The sequence below is a fragment of the Phocoena sinus genome, chromosome 4, assembly GCF_008692025.1.
Source record: "Phocoena sinus isolate mPhoSin1 chromosome 4, mPhoSin1.pri, whole genome shotgun sequence".
NCBI lineage: Eukaryota > Metazoa > Chordata > Mammalia > Artiodactyla > Phocoenidae > Phocoena > Phocoena sinus.
The window spans coordinates 20269558-20295490 of NC_045766.1; the positions used below are offsets into that span (position 1 = coordinate 20269558).

The following is a 25933-nucleotide window of genomic DNA, read 5'->3' on the forward strand; positions in this document are numbered from 1 at the left end:
CAAAGAGAACTAAAACAACAGTCAAAAGGGGGCATTTTCTCATTTCAGAACCCCTGCTCTGAAACTGATACATCACTTAAAACGCAGAGGCCTGCACATCCTGCAGACATTTGTGAGGAGGGAGGGTGAGGCTGGGGTCCAATAGGAAGTTGGGTGTGATGTCCGTACCTTTTCTTCTTTGTTGTCTGTGGGAGGGGCCACAATAACAGGAGTAGGAGAAGCAGGTTTCCCATCAAGTTCCTGAAAACCCAAGTAGAAACACACATAAAAACAAAGGAATCTGTTTAGGACTTTGAAATTTTTCCCGAAGGGAAGGCAGACGAGGATTAGGAAGTGGGAAATGGTACTTAAAATCACCAAATCTCAACCAGACTTCCTCATGTCTGACTGACCTGCTGAGATACAGATCTTGAGGGCTGAAAGCCTTTTGCCTCTTCCATAACATTTCTTTCTTCATTTGGCTATCAGAGAATAAAGCAATGATGAAATGAGATATTCTGAAAGCATAATTCATCTATAAACTTGGCCTAAATCCCAGATACTAGCTCCTAATCAAACCATAATGTATGTGGTGCAGTTCAAAACCTTAAGTCGTGAATGCCTTTCCACCCCGTAGTCACACGGGATGAAGGCACCCCACGCACTCACCGTGACAAGTGGGTATTGTTTGGCCGGCCACAGGTCAGCATGTGTTTCCTTCACCCATTCTTCTACAACGAAGGCTTCTTTTAATCCAGGAAAAAGGTTTTCATATTCTGTTGGATCAGCAAGGGATTCTGCTGCTTTCTGATTGACTTTTGAGAGATTTTCTCTCCAGAGTTTCACCACCCTATTACAGATATCATAGAACCATTGGGAGACTGTTAGGGGCTCTGTTTTTATCTGAAACATTTCTTCCTAAAATGAAAAGTCTGTACCTTGAAACCTGACTGGGTAAGTAAGTCCGTGCCAGGAAGGCAGCTTCTGGCAGTCGTCCAGTTCTAATCAAGAGCTCCAGGCAAGCATCAAGCCTAAAGATTAAAAAGGAGAGGCACTGTTACCAAGAATAAACGCTGTAATAATGGCACTTAACACATTAAAGAAATGTGGGTTTAGTGCTGGCAAGTCAGCACTCCCTCTCCAACTCTCACACATACACCTCTTTTCTGTCACTGAGCCACTAACTTGTCATCACCAGTGTGTTACATAACGGACTCCAGGAGTGTGAGAGATTTTTCAATCTCCTTAACTTCGCTAAGAAGAATCTAAAGGGGCTTTTTTAAACAAGGAAGCTTAGATGAGCACATTTAAGGGCTTCAGAATATGAAGAGCAGAAACTCGGTTTCACAAATACAGTTTTGAGGGCAGCATCTCTAACATGGACGGTGCTGGACAATCCAGTGGTGCCCAGTAGGAAAATATCCAGGTGTCCATTTTCTTTTTTTAATTTTGACTTTTTCCTGGGTAAGTCTGATAAAGTGGATAACATGCTTTAGAACTCAGAATTTTTTGGATTTTAAAAATACCTTTTGGATTTTAGAAAGTACATATACCATACGTTACATAATACCCTCAGCATCAGAGTCACAAACATCAATATTCTGCTATAACACATGAATACTAAATGCAATAAAAACAAACCAAATGGCATAAAAGCAACTAATAATAATACTTAAGCGTTTAGGCCAAGTTTTGCCACCAAATAAAATATTCTCAGAATGTTTTTGGGTTTTTGAGTTATTGATAAGAAATAGTGGACCTATTCTTACAGGTATATAAACTTATACATGTTATAAAAAACACATTCAAAGTTTCTATGATTAAGTGCGAGGTTTAAAAAGTATGTAGGGCAAAGTTAATGAATACTTTTGTGTTTCATTTCATCATATGGTCAACTAATGATCTGATATGCACTAACTGCTAGACTTTTTAATACATGACGTTTTTATGCTTTATAGTTGAAATCAAATCTAAAAGTAACTGACATCCTCATCTGCCTTATTTTTGTTGTAAGCAGATCAGAATTATTCAAGTTGGGTAAAATGAACTGCCACTCAGGTACCAAATGAAGCAAGCAGCCCAACAGCCTCCTGCCTTCATTAAATAAAATACCTTCGCCAGTAAGTGGCAGGGCTGTTGAGAAAGGGGTTTAACGTTTCTCCCGGTTGAGCCTCCCTGAGCAGCTCATTTTGCTCAAACATCAGCCCTAATGTTAGTGGTAAGAGCATCCTTTGCTGAAGAGCATCCTTTGCGTTCTTCCAAAGCAGCACTGTCCCCCTGCCTGCTCCCGTCAGCAGCACCACTTGGCCAGGCATCAGCGCTCTCTCCAGGGTTCCTTCTTCATGTTCCTCTCCAAAGACCACCCCTGAAGTCAGTGCTTTATTACTGTGCCCGCCTCTTTTAGACCCTGGGTTAATACTTACTTGCCCTGTAAAAAGTAGCTCATGAATGCCACATTATTCTTGCCGTCTCTCTCCGCACCCTCTGCTAGCTTGTTCACCATAGTAGCATTTCCAGAGGCAGTGGCCAAAAGCAACAGACCCCCATAATCCTGTGCATGGTGCAGGCACTCCTGGGCTAGGCCAAACTGGCATTTACTAATGGCAAGTTCAGCAAGTTGTTTCCACTTCTGTTCTGACTGTAAGAAAAGAGATTCCACATTAAAATATCTTTTAAATAAACATTTGAATTTCCAACATCAACATTATTCTGTTAGTCTGAACATTACTGTAATAACAATTTTATATTTTCTATAATTATAAAATACATATTTTATGTATACTGAGCTGTGCTTAAGTAGGTTCTATCGAATTAAGAACGGAATGACAAAATGTATAATGAGGAAACTGAAATTATTCACGTACATAAGATTAATTCAAACACAGATTTAATGCATGTGAATAATCACCAGCCCATGATGCTTTTATTTTGTAATTACACAGTGAAACTAAAACTAACGAGTTTCAAGGTAATCAGACTATTTTAAGGAACGATTTAATACCATTTTTTGAAAGCAGAAAAAACTTTTTATGTCCTTAAATATTTAATAATAAATATTATTTCTGTCATTTGGAGCTTCTCAGAAATCAAATAAAATGCTGCTCATTTGGATGATCTTAACATAGCTAAAATTTATTTAGTGAATCTGAAATGAATTTACCAGTAAATGCTAGACTTAAACCACAACTGGGAGCCCTCCGTATAAAAAATATACAACGATCCATAAAAATGTCATCAAACTGTCTCAAAATGTCAGAACCCTTCTTTAAAACCAACATCTTCCTCACTAGTTTGGGATATTGGCAAATTACTGCTGTGTCTGCATCCTTTTAGAGTTCCAGACTCCTTTATCTGCTATCTTCTAGCTTTCCTTCTCTTCCAAAACAGATCTCATGTAAGATTAAAAAAAACCACACTTTTTCTTAAATTAGAATGCTAAGACTATATTAAGAATATAATAATATATATCTCCAATATAATCCATTTAATATATGCAAAGATGAACGTAATTCATTTTTTAAGAAGACCGAAGGAAGGCAACAACCTCACCAAAATGAGTCACTAATTTGCATTTCAGAAAACTTTAAAACACAACTTATAGTAAACACATGTTAAGTACCTACTGACCCTTCCATCAGTTACAAAAAATCATAAATTAGTACATACCTCTGCTTCCACTGCTAATTGGTACGCAATTTTTAGTTCTCCAAGCTGAAGAGCAAGTTCAAAGCGATGCTCAGGGTCTGTGGATACTGTAAGAGCTTGCTGCTTGAAGCCCTAAACAGATAAAATACGTGTTTATGTACAGAAAAACCTGTGTGTGTAGTCTACATATACAGTGCACACACATGGCAAACAATCCATTGCTCTCTCAAACTAAATAGGCTGCTGACATTGGAAGCCCCATTACTTAAACAAAGTAACAAATAAAAAATACTCTTCAATTAGAAGACAGAAAAATTAAGGGGTTGTTAAATTAACTGGTAAAAAACAGGGCAGACAAAATTCAGTCACACAACATCTACTGTTTTCTAAGCAGTGGGAGCTGACCAATGCTTGATAAACTCAAGTAAAACAACCACCAGTAAAATTTAGAAATGTAAAAGTAAACGAATGTCAAAAAGAAAAGGATTTTGGAAAGTTGACTGAACAAGAGCCACTTCAAAAAGAGAAAGACAGACACAGTGGTGTAAACCTAGCTGTCCGTAATCTCCTGAGCTGGGCCTTAGAGATCTAGTCCAGTGCCTCAGAGAAAAGGAAGTCGAATGTAAAACCTTCCAATTTTCTATCATCTGCAGGTCATTTAGCAAACATTTTGCTTTCAGGTCCTGATATTGATCTGGTGTCATTACCTATGCCTTTACTGTTGGTCTCATGTCCAGTTTACTCATGAGCAAGTATTCCAGAGCACAGAAGTCTAAAACTGCCTTCCCATGCTCCAGTCATCAGCAACAAGCTTTTAAACCAACTACTGTAATGACTATATTAGCCTCTCCCTCAAGACAAACAGGGCTGATGGGGTCTGCCCTATGGGCAAGTTCTTCAGCTCCAGGGATGTGGTATATGAGACAAAAAGCTCAGGCTACAGAAGACTTCCTCAGACTGAGAGTGAATGCTCTGTTAGGGGTGGTCAGGATGGAGAAGTTGGACAGCTGTCTGAGTTCTGTCTGGGTAGATATTCAGTACTGCTGTATCACTGTTTAAAATAACTTCCCAGACTATACAAGCTGCCCCTCCCTCCATTCTCCCAGGAGTACAATGTAACAAGGCATTCTGAATAATCTGCATTACTCCCTTTCTTCCCTAGCACTGATGTAGACAATATAAAATCCAAGAGTGGAGGATGGAAGATCTATAGAACTAGTCAGATATAGGTGAGGGCAAAGCAGATGAAATGAGGTGGGCTATATACACTTACTTTTGCTTTCCTGCAAATCCCCACTGAAATGACACTTAGGCGGTTCTTTTTTAAAAGCATAAACTCCCAAGGACACACAGAAAGGCAGCAGAGACATTAGTAACAATTTTGGAAGCTTGAAAGCTGGTGGAGGAGTACAAACATTCAAGTTAAAACACGAGAGAGGACTAATCCCTAAATCAGGAGTGAAGACAGCAGAGAAACAACCTGATTCACACCTCAGAATCCCCAGAGGTGTCTCGTGAAGGGTAGTGCTAAAACCAGCAAATAAACAAAACTGCCTGAAAGTCTACATAAGAAGCAGTTAGATACCCCAGGTCCCCACTCGTCTCCCTGCCCCGACCTCTCGACACACACAGAAGACAGGAATCTTGTTCTTTGGAGAGGGTAAACTAGAGGGTCTACAGTCTGAGGGATCCCTGCACACCCAGAAGGGGTGCTCAGTGGCAAAAGGAAAACAGGAGATTATAAGAATAGATGTTGAGACTAAATATCTGAAATACTAAATACTGAGACACCAAGCCATACTCTGCTCAGCCCGCACAAGGATGGTGATTGGGGAGCTTCTCTGTAAACTAACCAGTCAAAGGGGTAAGACTTAAAAATACTAAAATGTCAACGAGGGCCATATGCCAGCCTGAACAGTGCCTGGTACAATACTAAGTGCTCATTAAATTCACTAAATGAATAAGTGAAGAGTCATTAAATTCATTAGATGAAGATACTGATATTGATTGAGGCTCCCCAATCAAAAGGCCCAGCCACATCACATATTTTTAGTCCAGCCAATAAATTCACCCATAAACTCAGATCTTTTGACCTGCTTCTTAGACCTCCACTCTTAAATGAGTGCCCAAAGATCATCAGATACCGGAGGAAAATCTTTAAAAGGAAAGACAGAGATCAAAATGAACCAATAACAGCAATCTGAAGAAAGCATACCACATAAGGGGAAAAGAAAACGCAACAAAACTATCATTCATACCCTTACAGAGGGTATGAAGACAAACTCTGGTCCATAAACAAGATTTTGAAAGTCCGAGAATAACAAAATGAGAAAACCAGTGCAAGAGGTCCAACATCTGAATAACAGTTGCACAGAGACAATATAGAAAACAAAGGAAGGAAATCAACAGAGAAATGATTCAAGAAAATCTCTCAAAAATGAAGGAATGACCTATACACTAATGATGAAAAATCTGAAAGTGAAATCAAGAAAACACTCCCATTTACTACTGCAACAAAAAGAATAAAATATCTAGGAATAAACCTACCTAAGGAGACAAAAGACCTGTATGCAGAAAATTATAAGACACTGATGAAAGAAATTAAGATGATACAAACAGATGGAGAGCTATATCATGTTCTTGGATTGGAAGAATCAACATTGTGAAAATGACTCTACTACCGAAAGCAATCTACAGATTCAATGCAATCCCTATCAAACTACCACTGGCATTTTTCACAGAACTAGAACAAAAAATTTCACCAATTGTATGGAAACACAAAAGACCCCGAACAGCCAAAGCAATCTTGAGAACGAAAAACGGAGCTGGAGGAATCAGGCTCCCTGACTTCAGACTATACTACAAAGCTACAGTAATCTGGTACAAAAACAGAAAGACAGATCAATGGAACAGGATAGAAAGGCCAGAGGTAAACCCATGCACATATGGTCACCTTATCTTTGATAAAGGAGGCAGGAATGTACAGTGGAGAAAGGACAGCCTCTTCAATAAGTGGTGCTGGGAAAACTGGACAGGTACATGTAAAAGTATGAGATTAGATCACTCCCTAACACCATACACAAAAATAAGCTCAAAATGGATTAAAGACCTAAACGTAAGGCCAGAAACTATCAAACTCTTAGAGGAAAACATAGGCAGAACACTCTATGACATAAATCACAGCAAGATCCTTTTTGACCCACCTTCTAGAGAAATGGAAATAAAACCAAAAATAAACAAATGGGACCTAATGAAACTTCAAAGTTTGCACAGCAAAGGAAACCATAAACAAGACCAAAAGACAACCCTCAGAATGGGAGAAAATATTTGCAAATGAAGCAACTGACAAAGGATTAATCTCCAAAATTTATAAGCAGCTCATGCAGCTCAATAACAAAAAAACAAACAACCCAATCCAAAAATGGGCAGAAGACCTAAATAGACATTTCTCCAAAGAAGATATACAGACTGCCAACAAACACATGAAAGAATGCTCAACATCACTAATCATTAAAGAAATGCAAACCAAAACTACAATGAGATATCATCTCACACCAGTCAGAATGGCCATCATCAAAAAATCTACAAACAATAAATGCTGGAGAGGGTGTGGAGAAATGGGAACCCTCTTGCACTGTTGGTGGAAATGTAAATTGATACAGCCACTGTGGAGAACAGTATGGGGGTTCCTTAAAAAACTACAAATAGAACTACCATATGACCCAGCAATCCCACTATTGGTCATATACCCTGAGAAAACCATAATTCAAAAAGAGTCATGTACCAAAATGTTCATTGCAGCTCTATTTACAATAGCCCGGAAATGGAAACAACCTAAGTGTCCACCATCGGATGAATGGATAAAGAAGATGTGGCACATATATACAATGGAGTATTACTCAGCCATAAAAAGAAATGAAATTGAGCTATTTGTAATGAGGTGGATAGACCTAGAGTCTGTCATACAGAGTAAAGTCAGTCAGAAAGAGAGAGACAAATATCGTACGCTAACACATATATATGGAATTTAAGAAAAAAAATGTCATGAAGAACCTAGGGGTAAGACAGGAATAAAGACACAGACCTACTAGAGAATGGACTTGAGGATATGGGGAGGGGGAAAGGTAAGGTGTGACAAAGTGAGAGAGAGGCATGGACATATATAAACTACCAAACGTAAGGTGGATAGCTAGTGGGAAGCAGCCGCACAGCACAGGGAGATCAGCTCGGTGCTTTGTGACCGCCTGGAGGGGTGGGATAGGGAGGGTGGGAGGGAGGGAGACGCAAGAGGGAAGAGATATGGGAACATATGTATATATATAACTGATTCATTTTGTTGTAAAGCAGAAACTAACACACCATTGTAAAGCAATTATTCTCCAATAAAGATGTTAAAAAAATAAAAAATAAATTAAAATAGTGCCAACTTCACAGGCACTGTATCAGAATTAAAAAAAAAAAATGAAGGAATGAGTTTCCAATTAAGAGAGCTCATCTAATACCCAGCAGAATGAACAAGTGACCCCTACACCAAGGCCCACCATCATGATAACATTACAGAACAACAGGGACAAGATCCAAAAAACTTCCGAAGAGAAATAAACAGATCAGGTACCAAGAATCAGGCATGTAAATGGCTTTAGACCTCAACAACTAGAAGCTAGAAGGCAGAAGGCAAAATAAGAGTTTCGCCTTCAAAATTCTGAGAGAAAATCATCTCCAACCTAGAATTCTATATCCAGTTAAACAGCCAAATATGTTTTAAGGTAGAACAATGGCACTTTCAGATAATCAAGGTCACAAAAAAATTTACTTGCTATTAATAAATAACCCTTTTCTCAGGAAACTACTGAAGGACATAGTCCATCAAAATGAGGGAGTAAACCAGGAAAGATAGGGAATATAGGAAACAGATCCAACTCAAGAGAGCCAAAGGGAAGCCTCAACACGATGGTGAGGGGATATCCATATCCATGATGAGGGCAGAAACCAGTTTCTCCTGAAGCAGACTGAACATACTGAAAGGAGATTTCAAGGAAATCTGGAGAACCATCAGAGTAGGGAGAATAAGCCTAAGCACATAGAAAAATAAGCAAAGTTTTAAAAAAAGAAACAATTATTAACTCCGGGGAAAACAAACAACTGCAAGAAGAGAAAGCTATTGCTATATCACATGGCTCAGCTATGAACAGTGTTTACACAGCCACAATAATATAAACAATGGATACCAATTTAATCAAAATTATGATGTAACTATATTGCGAGGATAAGGAATAGGAATGTGGCATGTATGTAGTAGAAGCAGGGGGAGTGAAAGGTAAATTCCTCATCTTGTATAGAGTGGAAAGTCCCAAGAAATGCCTAAAGCTGAGAAACAGCAATATAAGCATGTTAGACATGTGGAAATAAATGCCAACAGACTCAGCTAGAAGAATTACAAGTGATTACCGCTACGGAGGAGAAATGAGAGAGGGAGGGCTGTTTTTTTCCTAAGCCTTGCAAAACGTACTTTGTGCACATATAACTTTGAATTTATACTAAAAAGTGCTACATTAAGGAATAGGCTTATCAGTAATCGTAAATTTTATGTATATTTTACAAAGAGAGAGAGACAGAGAGAGAGAGAGAAGCCAGCTAAGATAGAGAAAAATGCAGCATAGAAATGAAAATATTGATAGAACGGAAAAGAAGTCTACAAAAAGGGAAGACTAGTAATCACCTCCAACATTTAAAGAGGATGTGAAGGGCAATGAGAAAGGAGGAGGAGGAGTGTAACAAGTGACTTAAATTTACAAGAGAAATTCCACTGCCATAAGGAAATCAGTGGCAGTTAAGAAATAAAGTTCTTCAAATTTGTATTAACATTCTTTCAAATTGCTGGTTTTCAAAAACACACACAAAACAAACAAACAACCCCCACCCCCTTACCTGCTTTTCCAAGAAGTGAGCAACTCTGGTCCTCTGCTCTTTGGGAATGGTCGGAAGGACCTTATCAGCCATGCTGAAGTCTCTCCGCATGACAGCTGTCTGGTATTCCAGCACTGAAACCAGCAGGGAGTAGCTAACGATGTTGAGTTCCTTATCCCCCAGATAAAGCCTGTTGTCTTTAGGAATATAGCCCAGGAGATACATCGTCCTGTAAGAGAAACGGAAACTAATTTAGAACTAAGCCCAAGTCAGTACATACACACACTCTCTCTCTCTTGCAGTCACTCACTCACTCTGCCTCTTGCTCAAAATCTTTCCATTTGATTGATGCAATTTTGGTTAGCAATTGCCATCTATTAAAACGATAACACTGAAAAATCAGGCCTATCATTGTTAAAAGCCAGCAATTGGTTTTGTTTATGTTTAAAAAGTATGCTTTTAAATTTAGGGTGCTAAAGACAAAAGCAAAACGATACTCAGCTACCTGTCCAAGTGGGCAATGGTGACTATTTCTCCTCCGACATAATAATTTAATCTGTTCACAGAACTTGTGTAAATGAAGCAGTCGCCTACCCACAGCCCGGTTTTCACGATTTCCTGAATCTCACCAAGAACCTGCAGGAAAAAAATAAAGTCTATTATTATCTTATTCAGCAACAGGAATCCTGTCAATGACAAAAAACTGAATTAGGGATGATACGTAAAATAAGAAATGCAAAGAAAGAATCCTATTTCAAGAAAGAAAATCTTTCCTTGGAATTTCTACTTTCTTCATTTAAGAACAGATTCCTGGATGAGTATCTGTACTGTAAAATCTCACTGTTGCGTCAAAGCTGTAATCTAAGAATGTGTTGATCTAAACTCCTAACATACATGAGACTGGCATAAGTATTTCAAAATGTCTTCCAAGACACCTCCACAATGGACGATTTATCTTTACATTTGAGAGCTCATTTCAAATAACTCTGGCTAAACTATCTTAAGACCAAAACACCTTCTAATTTCCTTACTGAAAGATAATCAAAGTTAGTCTAAAGGTTTCCTAAAATCAAAGCACAAATTTCTTTTGAACAAATGCTTTCAGACCCTGATCTCTGAGCCAAGATTTTAATTTTCACATTTTACCGTAACTCCTTAAATGCTTATTAGTCTCCCCAAACCTACTTTATAGTAAAATGTTACAATGAGTGAAGTTCTGCTATAAGAATATAAATCATTTAAAAACAAAGCTGAAGTTGTGCTGATGCAATTACTTCAAAGCCATCTTCAATGCCATCTTCAGTAACTCCCTCATGTGTTTCCTGTGCAGCCAAAACTTTTTCCGACAGATATTTAAGGATAAAAAATGACTCTTCAGTGGCAATACAGACTAGCTCTCCAGAGTCAGACCAGAAAATCTGCAACATGACAAACAAAAACACAGATAAATGATTTCGGATTTCTAAGTGGGTATGACAAACTGCATACACTTTGTTTCCTACAAGATTTATCTTCCTACATTAAGATACTAAGTATACACTTAACAATTCTGTCATGTATATACACACATATTTGGGAGGGTGGACAGGGCACTACTGTTCCATTCATAGAAATGGAAAGACCTAAGGGAGGCAGCAAGGAGCGCTGGCAGTGCCAGGTGTGCTGAGATTCAGAGGAGCACTAGGCTGTTCCCTATTGCTCTAGAATAGTGTTTCTCACTCTTTTTTTTTTCCCCATTATGACCCCCACCCCAAACTTCTTTTAGGCATTTTTTTCCCAATCATCTTCCCCTGAAGTTTTAGTATCACAGATACTATATGTTTATACATATATTAATACATAAACATATACATAAGGTACACAAACACATAATGTGTATGAACATATGAGCATCTATGCTTTGTAGATAAAGAGAGTACTTTTTTTCATCAATTGGTTTCAGGGGACGACGTCCCCCTGCTGAAAATGCATGCTCTAGAAGACAGAACCAGGACCCTGGGGAGGTGGATTTGCCTCCACAGATAATTTCCTGACAGTTAAAGCTGTCAAAGAAGCAGGCAGATCTAAAGGTTGAAAACTTTGTCACTGGAGAACGGCTACCTAAATTTTAAACAGCCATTATCAGGTAAAGTATGAAAAGGCTTTCTGAACTGAGTGGGAGAGTTGTAGGCCCTTCCAGGTCAAGAACTCCCTGGCTACTTATCTTCAAAGCATTAAAGCCATTTAAAATATGAACAGCACTTGGCTTTTGTATAACTTTTTATACTTTTCAAAAAGCCCAACATCTACTGCCTCACTCAAATACCACGACTCTCCTTTTCTAAGCAATCCTGAGGTACATGGCACTGTGTCCAGCGCAATGGAACAGGGACAGCAGGGTATAAGGATGTTTTTTGGCCTCAGGGACTCAGAGCTTGTCACAAAGATGTACACTCCAAAAACAGCAATGGAGGGAGCTCACGTGTTTGGGCTGAATTTCAATTCTGCGTATGAGTTCTGTATTGTCCCAGTCATAGAAAGCTAAGCCATTTACAGATCTGACTCCCAGTAAGAAGCCTCCATAGATACCTAAAAAGAACAAAAAAAATTTTAGATCTTTAGATGTTTTTGAGCCATTACAAAGCTTCTAAAATTGTATCATATATAAACAGCACTCACTTTCAGCTCCAAAATCTGGTTTAAATGATTTTTTTTCCTTAAAGTTCTTAAATATCTTTACAACACTGTTGCTCTCTCTTATTGCATATCTGGGGGGTGGGAAAAAAAAGGAAAGCAAACATAGCATATTATGTATATACTAAACAGCAATTCCACCAAATGTTACAAATATCTTCAAATATATGTGAGTAGTGAATTATGCAAAAATATTAAATAGTTGAAAATTCAATATTATATTTTTTCCTGAGAGATCAGTGACCTGCTTACAGTTGGATAAATAATGAATGGGTTTCACAAGGTCTATTACACAAATTACTAGGGCTTACAAACTATTTTAGAAGCTGAAAAGATCCAAATGTTCCTCAACAGGTGAATAACTAAACCAACTGTGGTCTGTTCCTACAATGGAACACTACTCTGCAAAAAAGGGAACCAATTACCCATCCATGCAACGACATGGATGAGTCTCAAAAACATGAATGCTGAGCAAAACAAGCCAGACTAAGAGTGCACACCACACAACTCCACTGACATGAAACCCTAAAGAAGACAAATCTAATCTACTGGGGAGTAGGGGCTGGGGTGCTGACTGCTAAGGGACACAAGGGGATTGTTTTTGAGATGACAGAAATGTTCTATATATCTTGATTGTGCTGGTGGTTACGGATTATATCCATTTGTCCAAATTCACTGAAATATACATTTAAAACAGTGCATTTTATTTGGTATAAATGATTCCTCAATAAAAGTAACTTAAAAAATAAAACTTTTATTATAAAGGGGCTCATTAGTCAGCCATGTTTGGCAACAACTTAATAAATCATATATACTCAGGCCTCTGCCTTGAAAAGGGGCTGTGGTTGGATACTTGGGAGTATATGAGGAAGTGATCTGACAAGTGCTTTGCTCAAGACGGGAAAGATGCTGAACAGGGTCTGGGCTGGATAAAGCTGAAAAGAGGAAACTGTCAAAACAGAGAGAGAGGTATGTTGAGAGAGGTAAGGTGACCATGCTTAAGATGGTAACTAAGTACCTACAAAGTACCTTTTAGTATATGGAACTGTGCATGAATGAGTTTATTTAGGAAATTTATGAAAAGATCTTACCTTTCAGTAACCTTTTTGTTAAAAAATAAAAAGCATGCATCTTACTACGCAACACTGAGGCTTACGTTACCCACTGCTGGCAGAAGAGGCAACACAAAATATGGGGAAAACAAAACTAAGAAAACTGTAAAGATGTAATTCAGTGTCTGAAAAAAACGTGTAAGCCCCGAAGTTTATGACATGCACCAAACAGGAATCAAAATGGAACCGATCAGTGACTATAATAATTGAGACGTAAATTTTTCCTGTTTTTAATGAGACTATTTTATGAACATTTTGAATTCTGACAGTATTTGTTAAGAATGGGACGTGAGTAAAGAAATACTTTTATTTGAATTACGCAGCTAAATGTGGTTTTTCCCCTTTTCTCCACTTTATTTAGAGATGTATAAAATTTGAGGATTCTTAAAGTTTATGCAAGGAATGAACAGACTTAATTAGGTATAAGTTCCTAGAAGGCATTCTGTAAGCCCATTACTGTTTTGAGGAAACAGGTTCCTCTTTGTTGTTCTGTTTCATTTTCAAATTAGGATCCCAAGTCCTTGATTTAGATTCTCAAGGAGGTTGATGATATATTTAAATAAAATTAAATGGATCCTAAGATTGTTAAAAAAAAAAAAAAAAAAGAATGGGAGGTAACATTACAGAAAATGAGGTGTTTTTTTTAACATCTTTATTGGAATATAATTGCTTTACAATGTTGTGTTAGTTTCTGCCGTAAAACAAAGTGAATCAGCTATATGCATACGTATATCCCCCATCCCCTCCCTCTTGCATCTCCCTCCCACCCTCCCTATCCCACCCCTCTAGGTGGTCACAAAGCACGGAGCTGATCTCCCTGTGCTATGCAGCTGCTTCCCACTAGCTACCTATTTTATGTTTGGTAGTGTATATATGTCCATGCCACTCTCTCACTTTGTCACAGCTTACCCTTCCCCCTCCCCATATCCTCAAGTCCATTCTCCAGTAGGTCTGTGTCTTTATTCCCGTCTTACCCCTAGGTTCTTCATGAACTTTTTTTTTTCCTTAGATACCATATATATGTGTTAGCAACAGTATTTGTTTTTCTCTTTCTGACGTACTTCACCCTGTATGACAGACTCTATAGGTCCATCCACCTCACTACAAATAACTCAATTTCGTTTCTTTTTATGGCTGAGTAATATTCCATTGTATATATGTGCCACATCTTCTTTATCCATTCATCTGTTGATGGACACTCAGGTTGCTTCCATGTCCTGGCTATTGTAAACAGACCTGCAATGGCAGGGCAGGAATAAAGACGCAGACGTAGAGAACTGACTTGAGGACACGGTGGGGAGGGGAAGCTGGGATGAAGTGAGCGAGTAGCACTGACATATATACACTACCAAATGTAAAATGGATGGCCAGTGGGAAGCTGCTGCATAGCACAGGGATTCAGTTTGATGCTTTGTGACCACCTAGAGGGGTGTGACAGGGAGGGTGGGAGGGAGGCTCAAGAGGGAGGGGATATGGAGATATATGTATACATATAGCTGATTCACTTTGTTGTACAGTAGAAACCAACACAACATTGTATATCAGTTATACTCCAATAAAGATATTAAAAAAAAAAAGATTCATTGAGGTTTTCATCAAGATTACATCAGAATTTAGCATCTCTCCCCAGTAGCTCAGAAAAGGGCAGCTGCAGCTCAGGATGCCAGGTGCTGGGGAGGGCCTGCCATGGTCTTGATTTGAGGGCCTACTTTGCCTTCAGCCCATAAGTACCAGGCCCTGCCATGGGCTCCACCAAGGAAATAGGTGCTGGGTCCCCGGTTTAATGTGATTATTATATCAGATTGAGTGCCCGCTCAACACTGAACACAGAAAAGGCAGAGGCAGCTCAGGCTGCATAGCTGCCCCTGACCAATCTTCCAACACAGCTCTGGTGAGAACTGTTCTTTAACATGGTGAAGAATAGCCTACACTGAGCCTTGCAAACCTCTTTAATACAGCTGCACAGAGAACACACATTGGCAATCAGGGCAAGCTGGATATGACACAGCCAAAACTTACTCTGAAGAATCGTGGGCCCACGCAAACTCCTGGGCAGACCCAAAGCTCTTGTTTCTCAGTGCCATTGCTGTGTAGATGATATACTCGCCATCACCACACACCACAACAAACCTAGAAATTATAGAACCCAGGGAGGGAAGTACAAAGGACCAATGACATGTAAAATTTAAGTAACAATGATTCATCTTTATGGTGAAATATTTCTAATAACAAACGTTATTTCAGTTGACTGTTACAAATGAACCTATTACCTTTTAAAGTTATATATTTCTCTGAATATGGAGCTAGACATAAATATTCCACCCAACAAATCAAAAGCAGATTATGAAGAGGGGGTTACTACTGAAAATGTTACTGCAGTGGCCTCTCTTACAAACAAAGGGTCAGGAAGATGAGAAAGGGTGGAGGCACACAGGGGAAGATTCCCCTAATTCAACGAGCACCTGTTGAGCACCAAGATGCTTGGCAGTTTGCTCATTACATTTACACCATAGGAAGGCACTACCTTGTTGCAAGACTATCTTCATTTTAAAGCTGATCATTCAAATGAATAAAGATATCTTACCCCGGTTTTTAATGACTGTTAAATTTATCAAAATAAACAGGATATTTTAACATTTAAATATAAGAAAAAAAGAATGTTCCATAGTCAAAATTTTCTCAATAGACATATTGGCTGTTATTAGATTGCCAAAGGTGAAATGTAAAACTTCAGCAAGAAACATTTTATGATATTAAGGGGAAAAAATGCAATGCGTTCTTAATCTTCATAAGAAAATCTTATTACAAGTAATTATGGATACCATTTACTGAACTAGGCAACATACTTGGTTTATATACTCTTGTCTTTTTTAATACTCAGGACAGCATTATAAAATGCCAAGATCTATTGTAAAATAATTTTTAAAACTCACAGGTTTAACTTATTGTACTAGAAACTCTCCTCTCACAAGATGTTCAGTGCTTTACAAATCTTAAGGGAGAAACAGAGCGGACGATTCAAATTACAGAGAAGAAGCAGAATTATTAGCAGTCCCCAAATGTTTTCAAAAGACAAAGACCTCACAACTCTTCTTCTTAAGACCAATGAGTCAGCAAGTATTTAGAGAGCACCTACTAAGTCTCAGGATAAGACATGATTCTATGCCTTGAAGGAGCGGAAGGACACATACCAACACATCTGAAATAAAGAGTCAACACAAAACTATTCAACTGTTCAAAACTGCGTGGTGGGATAAGGCCAGGAAGGCAACTATACTTCACCTTGCATGCCAACCCAATCAGAAGCATGGCTGTCTGCTGCTGTGTTGAGGACTGTGAGGCCACGGCAAAAGCTCAATGAGGAATGCCCACCAAAGGGCAGGGGTGGGATATGCTGTGGATATGCAAACATACACAGAAGCCCAGAGAGAGATTTTGGTGGTGGCTTACCGCCCATTAGGATTGTGCTGGATAGTCTGAGGGTATATTTCACAACTGCCCATATCCTTTACTGCCAGTGGCAATCTTTCTCCATCTTTAATTTCAGCATCTCCCATTGCTTTTAGGTTGGCCTGCTGGACTTCTGAATGTTTGGCCCAAATTATCTTTCCATTGGCATCCATGGACATGGCAGGTTCCTCCCGACCAAGCTGGAGGAATGACAAATGACTCTTAGCAATGAAAAGGAAAACAAAATAAAACCACAACAAAATAAAACCACGACAAAATAAACATTTTCTATTTTCATTTAATGGAGGGCTCCTTTCTTCCACTTAAAATCTCCGGTGCTAATCTCTTGAGCTTAATGACAGAAATGCCAGTTTAACAAAACTGGTGACTTGGAAGATAACTGCTTCCCCTACGTCCATCTATTCAGAGACAGTGTAATGAGAGATTACCTTCACAATGATGCTCCCTTCATCATAGCCCAAAGCAACGTTGTTGGACCCTCGCAGGCTGGCCACACACCATACCCTCTCCATGCCATAATTCAACGTGCTCTCAAGGCGATAGGTGCTTGAATGCCAAATACGCACGGTTCCTGAAAAGAACCATGTGAATATGCCCTTTTGATTTGAACATCCAAGAATGAACTGTGAGGTGAACCAGCCACATGGAAGTCTTTATATTCAAGCAGAACACACTTCCTGACAGCTTAATTTCTTGATCTATAGTCTGTGATTTTATAAAGCAACATAAATAAATAATAGAAAATTTATAAGAAACTAAAACTAAGAAATGTGATCTTAAGTGTGAAATAATGACAGGATTCCTGGGTACAGTGCCCACTATGTGCCAGATGCTTTCTATACATGATTTCTTCACATCCTTTCACTGTAATCCTATGAGGCAGATATATCTATGCCCATTTCATAATGTACCCAAACCATACATCTATGAAGTGGCAGAGGCTGAATTTGACCCCGGGCTTTTAGACTCCAAAGCACAGGCTTTTTCAGCTTTTCTCTAGCACTCCTGGGTGTCCTCTTATTTAAGTAACAGAGTCAAAACACATTAGAATGATGCTGATAATAATGCCCCTTTACTCTTTTATAGCTTAAGTAGTCTCTACTCTAATAAAAATATCAAAATCCTTTGAAACTACCAATGAAAATGCAGGGCACTAGCCAGCTTAAATATCCACTTAGTAATGATATTAAACACAGGAATAAATATTCATTTCTAACTTACCATCTTCTGAACCTGTGATGATAATTGGCAGCTCAGGATGAAAACTGGCACAAGACACATTTTGGGCGTGTCCCTCCAGTGTCTGTACACATGTTTTATTCTGTAATCAGTACACAGAAAACACTTTTATTAGTGGCAAACAATAACTCATCCTTAATTTTCCCAGTGCACAGATACATAATAAATAAGAGCGGTTATGACATCTTAACAGTATTCAATACAGAGATTTTTGGAATAGAACCACCTTACCGTGTACACATTTTCTCTATTTGATAGTACAGGCAAATGTAAATGTAACTATCACATTTAAAGAAGAAAACACAACACACCCCTGAAAGATGTGGTCTTCATCTAAGTGTCATTCCCTCAAATTCCTAAGATAATGTCTTTAATATTTTTATCCTGTATTTAAACACAAATCTGAGTATCTCAGTACAACTGGTTTCTAGGCCTCATTTTATTAACTGTTTATTGAAATTTTGATGTGAGAAACAAAAAAATAAAAATTTAACATACTCTTGGAGATAAAAAGTGTAGTAACAGGGCTTCCCTCGTGGTGCAGTGGTTGAGAGTCCGCCTGCCGATGCAGGGGACACGGGTTCGTGCCCCGGTCCGGGAGGATCCCACATGCCGCGGAGCGGCTGGGCCCGTGAGCCATGGCCACTGAGCCTGCGCGTCCGGAGCCTGTGCTCCGCAACGGGAGAGGCCACAACAGTGACAGGCCCGCGTACCGCAAAAAAAAAAAAGGCCCGTGTACCGCAAAAAAAAAAAAAAAAAAAGTATAGTAACATACCTAGGTTTACAAGAGTCTTTGTGGCAAAATGATTGTACCATGGTGATGTCATGACATTATTCATTTGTCTGCTAGTTTTCAAATATAAATGAAAGTCTGAGACCACATTTTAGGTGCAAATTCTGATGCCTTATTACGCTATAACAGAGTTCAATAACCCAAGTTTGAACTGTCCTGTAAGAAACAGTAAGAAGCATATCTAACATATGGCAAGTAAGTTATGAAAAAACTGTACCTGATAGTCCCATATTTTCACAAGACGGTCATCTGCACCTGAAATGAGGTATGGTTTGTCGCCCCCACTGTAGTAATCAATGCAGTTCACACCTTTTTCATGTCCCTCCAGAGTGAAGTTTGGTGACGAGGAGCCCAGCTGCCACACCTTCAGAGAGCAACAGCATCTGCCAGTCAATATGGGGCTTTGCTTTTCAGAAGGCAGCTCCACCACACCCCCGACAGGTCATATAAATGCCAAAGCTGGGGGACGGGGCTGAAGAAAGCTCATTTTTTCACCCACTTGTTTTTGTTTTTTCTCACTTTCCTTGAATTTCCAGGGGGCAGAATCACTATAGCATTCTCTGAAAAATGCCGATTTCCAGGCTTTATCCCCAGAGATTATGACTCAATGGATCTACAATGAAGCCCAGGAATCTAGGTTTTTTTAACAGACACCCCAGGTGTCTTGACTTTGAGAAACACTACTTTAAGGGCAGGAAATGACTTCATGAGAGATTTAATATAAAGCTAATGAAAGTGGACTTAGTAGGACGTATTAAAAGGAGAAAACTACTGCTTAGTCAAAAAATTAAAAGTATGGAAAAGTAGTCAAATATTACTACAGCACTGGTATTGAGCTTTACCTTTACAAATATTTATTTTGTATGCCTACTACATGGGAGGCCCCGTGGGGAGTATAAAGATGTGTAAACAAACTTTACTAGAGCCAAAGATAGGATAATTTTTGTCTTCAAGACATACCTAATTTAGTGAAGAAAGTTTAAAACTAATTTCAAAGTTTCAACCTATGTCAAAAGCAAGGACAATCCAGTGAAAGGAAAAAAAATAAAGTAAGCCGAAGTCCTAAGATATTCAACATATAACATTTAATAATAAATTGTCAGACAAACAGCATATAACATTTTATAAAAGTTAAAGGAAAACTAATAAAAATGTTATATAGATGTAAGCCTATACATGCAAACAAAAGTTTATGTAATGTATATTTTAAATCTATGCATACAGAAATAATTTAAATACTACAGTGGGAAAAGAAACGTATTTACACTCACTGCAACATGTATTAAGCATCTAGTATAGGCAAGGCACTGTGCTGCTTGCTAACGTGTGTCTGTTTGGGGGAGGGGGTAACACACAGTTCCTGCCCCAAACGTCAACATTTCAGGGATAAAAATTTCCGGAGACACGTTCATTGTTATTCAACATGAAGGTCATAATAGAGGCAAAAAAGCGATGGAAGGAACGGGATGAAAATGACTGGCTCTGTCTAGAGGTGAAATGTATGTCTGAAGAGAGCTTCTCAGAGTAAATAACTGTGCTAAGCCTTGAAAGATCAGTAATTAATTATCCAGAGGAAAAGAAATCAAAATGGCAGAATAAAGAATACTGCAGGCAGAAGGACCAGCTGAATTAGGTAAGGTTCTGTGAACATTCAGGGCTTCTCTAGAAAATGGTGAGTAGACCAGTGTTACTGGAGATATCTCATAACATTAGCTAAGGCTAGTCCTGGAAACGCTTGTATTCCACACCAAGGCATTTGGACTTTATCCTTAGACCGGGAACTGACAAGATGGAATCCATGTTTTAGAAAGATAACTGGAAGCAGTATGGAGAAATGAAGTAAGAAAAAGAATGGAGGCAGATGACATTTAAATATAAAACAGATTAATAATCAGCAGAAGTCAACAACAAATATACTAAAGGAGAGGAAACAGTGACCTCGAGAAGATACAGGCATTTTCTTATTCTGGGTGTGCAGACGTTTAAGAAGTCTTACACCATATTGCTTCCACGTGGAAAAACACTCCTTCATTAAGGACACTGAGCTGCCACACTGTTCTTCTCAACAGAATATGCCCTTCTGGTTCAAAATGAGAAGTCCTATTTTGCTTCAAAATGAGCTTTTGAGAGAAACTTCTCAGGAATAACTTTCTGGGCAGCCAGTAGTAAAATACCTGACACAACTATATGTCACCAACAATCATAACTGACACCAACAGCAGACATCCTACCTTGATAGTCCTGTCCAAAGAAGCGCTGGCAAACTGATTGTTATCTTTGGGGTTGATCACAATCTGCATAACGTAATGGGTGTGTCCTTCAAACACTTGTGAGCAAGACCATTTTTTATCCCAGTCCCAGAGTTTAATAAGCATGTCATCTAGACCAAAAGAAAGTCTCCAGTTAGTTGCAATTTCTATTTCTTTCATTCAGAACTAAGGTGCAGGGTCTCTGTGCCTTTTAAGGCAGCCAATCTAACACAAAGCACATATTCCATGTCTTAAAGAAACAGAATCGGAATTGAACAGATTTTTCAATATGCTTATTTATTCTAAGAATAAATTTAACTCTCTAAAGAGTGGAGATAAAAGAGAGAGATTACTAATAGCAAATATACAAATTTCATGGAAAAAAATTTAGGACAGACTCAATGGGCTTTACAGAATGATGAAAGAGGAACAAGTCTGATTAGAGTCTAAGTATGAACGAATAATGATGGCAGTGACTATTTCAGAAATAAGCATTTCTCTTTTAATACAAGATTGGTTAAAAAAAAAAAAGTTCTGAGTTACTTCTCAATCTCTAAATTAAAATGTTTCAAAGAGCTATTACCAGTTCAGTGCAACTGGTTTTAAATGCCTTCCAAAAGCGCCACTGTTTTATACATAATACCAAGGAGCAAACTAGTCTGAGTATAAAGATAAAATTGACTAGGGTATATGGCAATCTGCCAAAAACTCACTCAATCAGCATGTAAATTAGCTTTCTGTTCAGCAGACTTTTCAGCATCTAGACCTTCAGGTCTTCCCTGACGGGAATTGGAGCAACTGCTATACAAATCCTAAGTAGAACTGATATTCATTAAAATACAAAAGTAAGCAGCACTGACAGCACGTTAATGGATTTAAATAGTTTAAAGGCTGCTTGGAATTAGAACTCTGCTTGTAACAGCAGTAAAAGAATTGCATGTCTCACTGAATGAAAATGAATTACTCAAAGAGACGCACATGACCAAAAGGGGTCATCTCTTACCGCTGCTAGTTAGAATGAAAGGCTGGGTTGGGTGAACAGCAATACAGCGAATGTAGTCTGAATGAGCTTCAAACATATGAACTCTCTCCAGAGTGTTGTAGTTGAACACTCTAATCTGCATGTCATCCTGGAAATGGAAAGTTTAACACCATCATTACTGTTATGAAGTAAATTGCACAAAAAAGTATATTATAGGCTCAGGGTATAAAGCCCAGGTTCCAAAACAATGCACTAATTAACAAAACAAAGCAAGAGCCAAAGCTCTTTGACTCGCCGCCGCCAAAGCAGCCACTGACAGGTTCACGGATGGGTTAGAAGCGCAGGGAATTACTTACCGCCCCCGTCACAGCCCAATTCTTCCTCGCAACAAACTTGGCAGCTCGAACAGGAAGATCACATACTTCAAATGTTTTCACCAGTGTCTTAAAAATTTCACAAGAGTACACTTTGAGTCATGAGAAAATAACTGAAAAATCTATCCTGTTATATTTAAAACATCCGATTTTTTATATCACTACTAATCATAAAATGTTCTCAGGCTAAAATATAAAAGTGCAACAGTCAAATGAAAACAATAGACCAAAGATCTTTTCTTTAACATATTCAAAGTGCAAATACTTATAAATGACAAAAGAAAGCAAATGTCAACAAGATGAAGTTCCCCATCCTCTGTGCTCCAGCTTCATCCTTGGCTACTCCCAGTGCCTTCTTTGCTCATGTTCCCTCCGCCTGAAAACGCACCCAGAGGACCTTATACTCCACTTTCACAACATAGCACCTTCATAATTACGTGTTTAATGTCAATCTTTCCTGCTAAGCCCCGTGAGGGCAGGAATCTTGTTCACCACTGTATACCTAGAGTCTAGAACAGCTGCTGAAAAACAATGAATGTGTAATAAGTATTTGTTGAATGAATTAGCCCCTAGTTTTCTCCTTTTAAAAATTAAACCCATAAACCCGTAAAATAAATTTATAAACAAGATACAACTCTTTTGTACAGTTCAGCAATATGCTTCCATACAGATGCCATTTCCTTTTAGTGAAGTACGAGAACACAGTGATTCAGATGTCCCTTAAAGCTGCTCAGAATAGAATTATATACACAGGATAAAGGTGGAAAACTAGGAGACTCTGCTAGAAAGAGCAGGGATGAATGCATCTCTTTGTCCTCCCACTCTGATGCTTTGTTCTTTAAAATTCTGAAAATCAAACTATCACTTTTCAATCTCTCTTTCTGTACGAGAGAATAATGAAAAGAGCATATTCTGATTGATTAACTATGTGCACCAAATTTAAAAATAGGGACTGGTTCACAAGAACTGTTGAGCCCACTCTGGCTTCCTGAGCAAGACTTCAAAGATTCTTCAGTCAAAGGCTGAATGAGTGGGGACATAAGCTCCAACCTGCACGACCACTAGCAGCTGACTGTGATACAGACACTGCAAACAGGTAGAACATGCAACCTATAAGATGACAGACAAATCCACGAAAGCTCGTGAGGAGCCAACAAATTCAGGGATCTGCTGAGCAGTAAAAAATAAAGCAGCTACAGAACTAACAGTCATGTTTCAGGTCCACGTTAAGTGCTGTGGCTGATACAAATGACCTAAGGGATGGTCTTCCCACTCCAGAAGCTAAACAAGCTAAACAGGAGGAAACGCTACACACTCAACATGTAAACCAGCAGCGAAATGTAAGAAAATAAAGAAACACTTGTATGGGGCCTTATAGGTCTCCTACACAATTTTATCAATTTGATTTAATCCTTCTGACAATCCTGCGAAGAAGGCAACATATCATCTTCATTTAGGTAAGTAAACCGAGCCTCAACGTGGTTAAAAGGCTTGCCCACATCATTTAATTAGCAGGGAAACTATGTAGCAGTTTCCCACTAGCTGTCTATTTTACATTTGGTGGGGTATATATGTCAATGCTACTCTCTCACTTCGTCCCAGCTTCCCCTTCCCCCACTGCGTCCTCAAGTCCATTCTCCATATCTGTGTCTTTATTCCTGCCCTGCCACTAAGTTCTTCAGTACCAATTTTTTAGCTTCCATATATATGTGTTAGTGTACAGTATTTGTCTTTCTCTTTCTGACTTACTTCACTCTACACAACAGACTCTAGGTCCATCCACCTCACTACAAATAACTCAGTTTCGTTCCTTTTCATGACTGAGAAATATTCCACTGTATATATAACATACTGATTTTTTAACTGCTGCACCCATCACCTCAAAGAGTATAATATCTCCTTATTTGAAATTCAAGTACATTTGAATTTACTTCCAAAAACATTTTTTGGCTCTTTCAAGAATTTTGCTCTCAATACACAAGTGGCAAGTAACTTCTGTTGGTGATAAAAAGAGGAGGAAAAGCAGGAAGAACCAAAAATAGATCAACCATTCAACAAAAACTTACTGAGTTATCTACTATGAGCCTGTCTGCCAGGTACCCACTTGGAATAACAACGGGAATTAACACTAGGATAATCCCTGTCCTCATAAAACCTCCATTTTTGAAGGAAAGAAGGAAATTAAACAAAAACTTACCAATGAGATGAATTATGAAAGGGGAAGTAGGTGGCCCTGCAGGAGGGCACAGAAGGGTACAGAAAGAAAAACGAAGCAAAGTAGATGACCCAGATAAAGCAGTTATGTTACAGTAAAGCCTGGAGAAAGATAAGGGAAGTACACCAGGGCGTTAGAGCACAACTATAGTGAAATGACAGAGCTGAGAAATGGTTAAATGGAGCTGACAGAGGGGACTCCAGGGGGCATCAGGAAGCAAGGTGGCGGTGGAGCAGGTACCAGTGTATCTGCTAAGCATAAAATCTGAAAGGTTTTAAACACATGGAGAGAGTAGATCCTCCCCCCGACCCCACCCACACAAAAGCAGTTAACAAGCATACTCTCCACATCAAGGCAAAAGGAATTCACAAGATAAAGATTTGAAGTTGCTGGACAGAAATTCTGAATTAGTGATATACTGATAAAAGGAAAGTTTATTATTCACTAGGTCAACAAGTAATTACTGAGCCCTTACTGTGTGTCAAGTAATGTCATAGGCACTGGGATACAGCAGAGATCAAAGTGTTAATGTGAATAAAATGTCACTGGTGGGACTTGGCTGACTGTGTAGTCCTTACTGTTTCATTAGAGTGATATAAGCTGTAAGGGTGTTTTTAGGTTTACTCCTGAACTTGGTTCCCTAAGGCCTATTTTTGCCATCTTAAGTCCCTCAAATGTGAATTTTATCTGGATTTTAAGAACTTAACCTTGGATGTTGGGGATAATTACTGTATAAATAGACTCAAAACTATGATATGTTCTGTACTTTGAAAGAAAAAGATTAAGGATGGCCAACAAAGACTGGAAAAGATAAGACAAACTAAGCTGAAAGACCTATTATTTACTCAGATGAAAGCATTTAAGGGAAATAATCTGTAAAAGGCACATTCTCATGTGTAATGAAAAGCTGACTACAAATCTCTCTCTGATATAATCTATAATTTGTATGGCTGACTGGAAGTTACCTGCATCATGCATTACAGTGAGCACTTGGGGAAAACTTAATAAAAGTAAAAATCCCATTCTTAAGATGGTTAGAATACTCACTGAATGGAAAATTAAGTACCATTAAATACTTTCATCTAGAGCAAGTGATCTTATATTGGTGTCAGTTTCCTTAACTTCAAAGTAGAGCTAATACTACCTATCTCAGAACTTAACACTTAAATATTGGATATAATGAGCCCAGACAGTTTTTCCCACAAGCTCTACCCTCATAAATGTTAGTTTATTAAAAATACTTCGTACCAATTTTATTTAAGAAAGCAGTAGGCATATACTACTGAACTCTGTT

At 38.6% G+C, this 25933-nt stretch overlaps 1 protein-coding gene across 1 annotated transcript in view; it reads right to left on the reverse strand.

Annotated features, from left to right (window-relative positions):
* Nucleotides 1-25933, reverse strand: part of COPB2 (COPI coat complex subunit beta 2) — a 38278-nt gene that overhangs the window by 7874 nt on the left and 4471 nt on the right. Inside the window, exons 3-21 of the mRNA XM_032630176.1 lie at nucleotides 22407-22493; nucleotides 22072-22198; nucleotides 21051-21199; nucleotides 19037-19183; nucleotides 18009-18108; nucleotides 17216-17358; nucleotides 16767-16966; nucleotides 15336-15446; nucleotides 12190-12278; nucleotides 11993-12099; nucleotides 10806-10949; nucleotides 10037-10167; nucleotides 9553-9760; nucleotides 3646-3756; nucleotides 2403-2617; nucleotides 918-1010; nucleotides 649-829; nucleotides 393-461; nucleotides 169-240 (exon numbers count right to left, since the gene is read on the reverse strand). Of these exons, the coding sequence (XP_032486067.1) occupies nucleotides 169-240; nucleotides 393-461; nucleotides 649-829; nucleotides 918-1010; nucleotides 2403-2617; nucleotides 3646-3756; nucleotides 9553-9760; nucleotides 10037-10167; nucleotides 10806-10949; nucleotides 11993-12099; nucleotides 12190-12278; nucleotides 15336-15446; nucleotides 16767-16966; nucleotides 17216-17358; nucleotides 18009-18108; nucleotides 19037-19183; nucleotides 21051-21199; nucleotides 22072-22198; nucleotides 22407-22493 (2484 nt within the window). The remainder of the gene's footprint in view (nucleotides 1-168; nucleotides 241-392; nucleotides 462-648; nucleotides 830-917; nucleotides 1011-2402; nucleotides 2618-3645; nucleotides 3757-9552; nucleotides 9761-10036; nucleotides 10168-10805; nucleotides 10950-11992; nucleotides 12100-12189; nucleotides 12279-15335; nucleotides 15447-16766; nucleotides 16967-17215; nucleotides 17359-18008; nucleotides 18109-19036; nucleotides 19184-21050; nucleotides 21200-22071; nucleotides 22199-22406; nucleotides 22494-25933) is intronic.